The sequence below is a fragment of the Microtus ochrogaster genome, linkage group LG3 (assembly GCF_000317375.1).
Source record: "Microtus ochrogaster isolate Prairie Vole_2 linkage group LG3, MicOch1.0, whole genome shotgun sequence".
Taxonomy (NCBI): domain Eukaryota; kingdom Metazoa; phylum Chordata; class Mammalia; order Rodentia; family Cricetidae; genus Microtus; species Microtus ochrogaster.
In genome coordinates this window covers 43,370,249-43,377,916 of record NC_022029.1, presented here as the reverse complement: position 1 = coordinate 43,377,916, position 7,668 = coordinate 43,370,249, and the positions used below count along the sequence as shown (strand labels likewise).

Here is a 7,668-nt window from a genome sequence, read left to right as displayed (position 1 = left end):
ATTTATTTGGATATCATTGGTTCTAGCTGATCATATTTTTGCTATAGATTAGACGTATATACTTTCAAAATACAGATTTGCCACTGGACAGCAAGCTACCAAAACATGAGTGTCTTATGGTTTTATGTGAAGCTAATCTGACCCTGCAAATCTTCCTTGCCCGATGCTTTCTTACCTGAGAGCATATTGTCTGTTTTTATTGAAGGAAACTTCAAAGTCATCTCATGCTTGTGCCGATGAATCATGAGATGGTCCTCTGTCGGGAAACGCTGTTGGGGAAATAGAGAGAGGAACAGGAGACATTTAGTTTGCAACACATAGTTGACAACCCAGTGAAAAAGACACTCAGCATCGGAAACAAGACAGGCAAGACAAAAAAAAAAAAATCAGTTCTGAAAAAAAAGTGTTATCACACAAGCAAATCCAGCTCACAGTTCCACACTGATTTACACACATATGCTGGTATTGGGGCAGGGGCGGGTCCTCCCAGCCATATGCAAACATATGCGTTATCATGTCCATTTGTTTACCCAAAGGCTTGCCTATGTTGCAGGGGGTGCTGATAAGCGGGCTCTGCTTCTAGTCACTCTCCAGTTCCCCAGAATTTTCCCAAAGTCCTTTACTTGTTTGTTAAGCCCGGCTGGCTTATCAGGGAACTGCAGAAACCCTGTGTTTCTTGACAGCTAGAGGTTTCCATGTGGGGGAAGAAAACTTCTCAAGTTCAAAGCCTTTGAACTTTGTCCTATCCTTTGCTAAATAGTAAAACAGAAGGTGCAGAAGAGCCCCGCTGAAGGTACTGGAGCAACACACCCGAAAGACACACTGCGTCCTAGAGCCTGGCTCTCTTAGGAAGTCGCTTAAGTAAAAACTACTGTGTCGAAAAGAACGCTTCTTGCAGTCCAGCTATGTACCTAATGGCAGCAGAGAGCATAACATCCAAAATGAGAAAATGGATGGAGATCTTGGTAGCACTGGGACTATGCAAAACCATGTGGAACTTTTCTGTAATAGTTACTGCTTTATATAATAGTGTAAAATTAAGTCTAAGGCATGATAAGCATGCTAGACATTATCTACAGATTAAGCAAAAATAAGAGAAACGCATGACATAGAAAGAATTTTGATTTATGTCAGACTTTGGGAAAGAAGTCCATGTTATGCTTAATTTTTAAAATCTATCTACTACTGCACACCGTGACATCTTTACAGTATGTTTCTGTTTATGAAGGCCTAGTCTACATATTATCTAATTCTTTTCATTATACATATGATCTTATAGCAACATGACAAATTATTTGGGGTGGTCTATACTCGGAATACTGTAGTCAGCCTGTATTTATTTGAAATTTTCAGGGAATGGTGTTAGGGTTGCCAAAAATGTTGCTTCCAATTATTTGGGGCCATTTCTGGCTCTCCTGTGTTGAGGAGAGCCGTATGAATGACTCTGTCCTCTGCATCATGAATGGAAATGGCCTATCTTCCAGGAGCAAGTGTCTGGTCTCTGGTGTACGACCCCCTTGTTATCTCCCTTGCCCTACTCACGGGATAGCAAGGTGACTCACACCAGATATAGTGGCCCCTCAATAACTCTAAATCTCTCAAGCATTATGTTGCGTCCTAAAGGAGAAAAAAGTGTTTCCTAAACATTCTACCATAAAAATGTAGCCAACAGTAACAGGAATGAGCTTTGTGGTTTGGCTGTAATTCTTTACTGAGCAGGCTCTAACCTCGCCTGGCTCAGATGGGTATGTTCGCAATGATTGAACTAACTGAATAAAGTTTTTATGCAGTAAAGTTTGATTTGTTAAAGTCAAATACAAATACAGGAAAATAATACATTCTGATGAACATTCCTGAATCTTTGATAACTTAAAAGGAAACTTGCAGAACTCAAGATGGTCAATATGAATCTTCATTACTTTTGTACACCATGGCTGAAGGTTTTTCTACAAGGAGAATGGATTTGTGTTTGACCAAGGGCGTTCACTAGGCTGAATCCTATGAACGGTTCTGAAAGTGATTTTTGTGTGAGCATCACTTATATACTTGATGCTTGCATCATATTCTGAAGTTTGCAAAGAGTGGCACTTGCACCCAACTTCCGGTTACACAGAGATACACTTTATATAACTTCAGGTATTTCTGCTTCTGTATTGTTTATTCTCATGATTTTCTTAACACCGAATATCAAACATTGGTAAAAATGAGAGAGAGAAATTAACGTAATATAAACAATATGGTAATATCTTTCATGTTAGTAAGACGTTTTAAAAACTTATTATTTTATTCTATGTGCTTGATTGTTTTGCCTGCATGTATGTCTGTGTGCCATAGATGAACCTAAAATCCACAGAGGTCAGAAAAGGGTATTGTATTCTGTAGAATGGAGTTACAGATGATTTGAGCCACAATATGGTTGTTAGGAACTGACCCAGACCTCTGAGCACCAGCTAGTGCTCTTGACTACCAATCCATCTTTCCAGATTTAGTAAGTTGGTTTTTAATAATGTTTTGCATGTATGTAGAGTATGGATGTGGCAGGGGTACAGAGAGATGAGTATGGGCACACACAGATGCCAGAAGAGGGCATCAGATGCTCTTGTAATTTTAAGTGGCTGTGTGAGGACTGAAGTGGGCACTAGGAACAAAGTTTGGGTCCTCTGTGACATCATTGCCTGCTCCTGACCACTGAAGAAGCTCTCCAGTCTATAAAAAGTCATTTTTTTGACTCTGTAAACTATTAAATGCTAAAGTAAGTGCCACACAACAACCAGAATGAAATAGTTAACCATATATTCCTTTTTTTAGAGAAGGACTCACTATCTAGCCCAGGCTGGCCAGGAACCAAAAACCTCCTGCTTAGCCTCCTGAGTGCTGGGATTACAGGTTCACGGCTATAACACTGCATATGGACTAACGTTTCCTTCTGAATGAGACAAGTTACAGCTAAGGATAAAGTAATGAGATACATGGTAAAATGGACATGAGAGTTGAACAACAATCAATATAGAGCATAAAAAGAGAGTGGGGACACTGGGCTCCAAGAGAATAGAAAGAGCATAGGAAGCTGGTCCTTATTCCTTCTGAGAGAAAGATCATGTTTTCAGATTACCTGTTAAAAGATCTTCTAGGAATCAGAGGCCATCCCCAACCAAGTAAAGTTTCTCTTGAAGAAGAGAAAGGGGAGCAGAGGAGCCTTCCACCGCCTCCCCCAAGACAACACTAACAATTCTGTTTACCCATCTTGCAGGACCCTAATCTTTTCTCTGCAGGTTCCTAGATTATGGGACTGCATGAGGGCAAGTATCGTGATCACAGCAGTTGATTTGTCTATGAGTTACTAATATTCCACCGACGAGGATGCTCGGAACTACTGGCTAATGGCGGCATTTTCATTCAGCTAAAAGATGGGCGTAGTATTACAACAGCTTGTCAAGATAGGAGAAACACTGCCATACAAAGGCGACACAGACTCACACAGGTACATCATCACATCCAAAGCTGTGGAGGAAGCTGGAAACTGTCGCCTTAAAAATCAAGATCCTACATAAATCCTAATTTCTCACATTTAGCCAACATATCCCACGGTCCACTTAGCCTTGTTAAAGAAACACCATGGCTCCCTCCTCAACAAGACATTCAAGGGCATTCAAACAGGGCCTGTTCAAGAACTCAGGGCACGAGGCTGTGATAAAGTACTTGCCTAGGATATGTGAGGTCCTGGGTTCAAATTCCCAGTGCCACACACACAATAAACTTAACCCCAAATGTCAATCACACTCAGTGCCATCAAACTTGGCATGTGACTTGGCAGACTCTCCCTCTGTCCCCTCTTGGCTCATACTCACTGAGGATGCCCACTGCCCCCATGGGATGCTCTGCACTCTCTGTCTCCTTGGCATCGCTCCTGCCCTCTGGTTGGCTCCTCACTCTTGACTACACTCACCCTGGCTGCCCTTTAGCCTTAGCAAAGCTGCCTCCCTCACAGGCCACCATTAGATCACTGTGTTTCGGCACTGCCTCCTGGACCTGAAAGGCTCCTCTATGCCATCACTTGGGCTCCCTTGCCACCCACTCACTCATTAATCCCTTCCAATCAGGCCTCCACCCTCTGCTTTATCCCACATCTCCTGAAAGCAACTAATTGCCAAATCCAACAGCCTTTGCTCTGTTGTCCAAGGATCCCAGCTCCAATGGTGCAGGGCACCAGTGACTACATGTTGATGGCATTGATTTATTTATACCCTGCCTGACTCCAGTGAGGGTAAGGTGGCTTAGAGCACTGTGTGAAATAGCGTGGGAGAGTGTCGGTTAGAAGTTGGGGATCCAGAACAGAAGGGGTACAAAAGAGCAAAACGAAAACCCAAATGGAACTGCTGGCATTGCCAACCAGGAGGAAGTGTGACCCTAGAGGACATCTGGCAACCTCTGAAGATGTCTTGGTCATTACAGCTGTGGAGTGCTACGGGGTCTTGTGGGTTGAGACAGGGGTGCTGCCAAACTCTCTACAAAACATAAAACAGTGCCCACATCGAAGACTTACTTGGCCTTAGATGTTAATAGTGCCAAGTTTGGGACAGTGTGGGCCATACAGGTCAATAATTATGTGTAGATATTTCTCTCCTGTCTGACTTACTGAATCCCACATATTACTAGAAGCTCTTCTTTACTGGCATTCCAACCCTGGACATATCCGAGAATCCCAACGTAACCTGACCTCTCCTTATACTTTGCTGGATCTCAGAAGGTTCCCGGTCCATAGAGAAGACTTCCATTTACCTCCCCACCTCAAGTATAGTCCGTTTCATGGTTTGGTCTGTTGCTTCTTTATGAAAAATGGTGACCAACTAGTTAATCGATGACTCTATCATTTGATTCCAGATCTGATGCCCAGCCCAGAAGGTCTGTGAGAACAGATTCTTGTATTTGGAGCAAGTGCAGTTTTCAAGGGGCAGCTAGAATACCTAGACACACACAGGCAGGTACCCAGGGAGCGTCTAGGTGGCTTGTGGTCAACACTTAATGTTGTTTACTTTCGTCATGGCTAAGCAAGCAAACCTCTCCAATTATCTGCGTTCTTTTAGCCAAGGAAGCTTCCCCTGGAAGAAACCAAAGGGTAGTTTTGTTTTAGTTAGGACCAGGTTTTAACTTCGTAAAGAGGTATTCTACGCTTACCATGGAAAGTCCTTGTCTACCAGGATTTTCCCAGTTACATAGTGACCTACCCACATTCCTTAGTATTTCCTATTTTAGAATGACTTTCGAAACCAGTTTGCCCCAAAATGTTTCTTTGGCTACTTGTTTTCTTGATCGCAAGTTAGACAGAAACACTGCCACAAAAGCCTCTGCTGAAAACTCCAAACTGTTTGCTCGGCAGCTGATGATACCAGTTCTGTGTTTCTGTGACTTTGTCCCTCCAAAATGCCTCCTTTGATGCTCCCAGAATCCTCCACGAACTTTGGGAGACTATAAGGAGGGCACTCATCTGATTCCCACCTGACCTTTGTCACTGCCTCATGCAGGACTGCCAGCTCTATCCCATGAGCCAGTGGGCATGAGCCTTAGCTCCCTTGAAGGTGTAGGAAAATTAGGGAGTGAGTGCCATTTCCTACATTTGCAAAATACTTATGCTCAGTCTCTGAACTATGCCCTATATCCCATAAAATAAAGATCTTGGTATGAAAATTACCATTTCTACATATCAAAATCCCTAGAACTTGATACTACCCAAAGATGGACTCTTGAGGCTAGAGCAGAAAAAGTCACCCTCAGTTTTTAAAAGGGAAACACAAAGCTCTAATTTCACACAATAGTCATGGGGTCTAGTATAACGGATTTAGCCGCCGCCACAGCAGCACTATGGTAACAAACAGTGGGCATTAACTGAACACTTACTATGTCCATGCTCTATATTAAACACCATGGAGGCAGTATTTCTCATCTAATTCCATACTTTTCAATTGAAGAGAATTATCAGAGACCCTCAAACTCAATCCTGCTTGCCAAGATAGCCACTCCTCTTAAAACTTCTATGCCCAAGAACTAGTTTGAGAACAGTCATAGGGGTATTCTTTTCCTCAAAAGGGATCCAGAATTCAACCCACAACTATGACGCATCCCATCAAAAATGCCCAGTATGTATGCAGTTGGCGGCTGTGAAGTACACACCACCTTCCCCTTTCTGAATGACTGCCCAGCGGAAATGGTGGGCAGGATGTGTCTGACTTGCTTCCGGAGGAAGTTACTCATGGCCATGCCAACACTGCTGTGTTTCAGGATGAAAGGGAAGTATTTCAAACTATAAAGTGTAATCTAACAGTAGTGAAGATGAGAACCATGATGTTGATGATTAGGGACACTTTAAAAATTATTTCAGGAAACAAAGAAAGCCCATTGGACATGGTGGCTCCGTGAGAGATGCCATCCCAGGGCAAGGCAGAAGCATTTCCTACAAGCCAGAGTACAGAGGATCCGCACACTCACCTGGGAGCAGCCCGGGGCACTGCAGACAAACGGCCTCTCCTGCTCCAAGTTCATCTTGGATTCCTCATAAATCTGAAGGATTAAAGGAAAACAGAAACCCATGAGTATCTCCCTCTTCTGCTTCAGATGCACAAGAAAGACAATCCCGGGGAGCCTTCTATCACCATAAACACATGAACACGGGCCCTGTTTCCCAGTTTATTGGTTCTCCCTACTTGAGTTCCTAGTGCGGTCTCTTGAGTGCCTGTTAAAGAAAAAGGTCCTATCAATGCTAGAGCCTAAGCCTCACTATGGAAAGTTGGCTGGTGGGTGCTATTGCCAGGTAAGACCTAAACTTCCCAGCAAGATTCCAAGGCAAAGTACACCTCCCCCATACCCCCTCATTCCTACTGAGAACTTTGAAACTGGCTGGTTGGGATAGCAAGAGGGAAAACTTCAGTTCTGTGTTCACCAGGCAAAAATTGAACATGGTCAAAATCACCTTTACAAATGACCCCGGATGCCAATAAAAGATGTGGTCTACATGATTGTCTCATTAGCACACCTGTGGCTGTTGGCAGTTTCTTTTCAATGACGGGAAGGACCGTGGACACTTCAGTCACATTACTTAGATGATTTTCTAAATACTTTTAAGCTGATTTTAGATTTGTGTATTTGTATTACAGGCACTTTTAAAGGTACCTGTTCTATGGCTGAGTTTTAAAACCCACTGCCTTTACCCTGAGCACAAGGAAGGAACCTGTTTCTTTGCAATGCTGCCTATGGGTGGTTCCGAAAGGAAGACAGTGGCGGCTTGGCATCATGGAGGAGTCCCACTGTGCTGAGGGGAACACATCCACCCATCTTATACAGGTTACACCTTCTTCCCCACACACTTATTCTTTAGGGAAATAAATGCTCCCTCTCACTATCCTAAAACACAGAGTGAGGATGTTTACCTTCGGTAGCATTGCCAGTCAGACACTAGACACACAACGAGACTAAAAACATAACATAAACCAGAGAAGACGCGAAGACATGGCATGCGTTTTCAACTAAGTAACGCCCCACTCATTCCTATAGAATAGTGGTCCTCAGCCTATGGATTGTGACCCCTTTGGGGGTCAACTGACCCTTTCACCGGGGTCACATATCAGATCTCCTGCAAATCAGTTATTTACATTGCAATTCAAACAGTAGAAAACT

The 7,668-nt window shown here is 43.3% G+C and overlaps 1 protein-coding gene across 1 annotated transcript in view; it reads right to left on the bottom strand.

Moving 5' to 3' along the window:
* Nucleotides 1-6,555, bottom strand: part of Creb5 (cAMP responsive element binding protein 5) — a 320,651-nt gene extending 314,096 nt beyond the window's left edge. Inside the window, exons 1-2 of the mRNA XM_026785873.1 lie at nt 6,484-6,555; nt 176-269 (exon numbers count right to left, since the gene is read on the bottom strand). Of these exons, the coding sequence (XP_026641674.1) occupies nt 176-269; nt 6,484-6,537 (148 nt within the window). The 5' untranslated portion in view covers nt 6,538-6,555. The remainder of the gene's footprint in view (nt 1-175; nt 270-6,483) is intronic.
* Nucleotides 6,556-7,668: the final 1,113 nt, after the last annotated feature.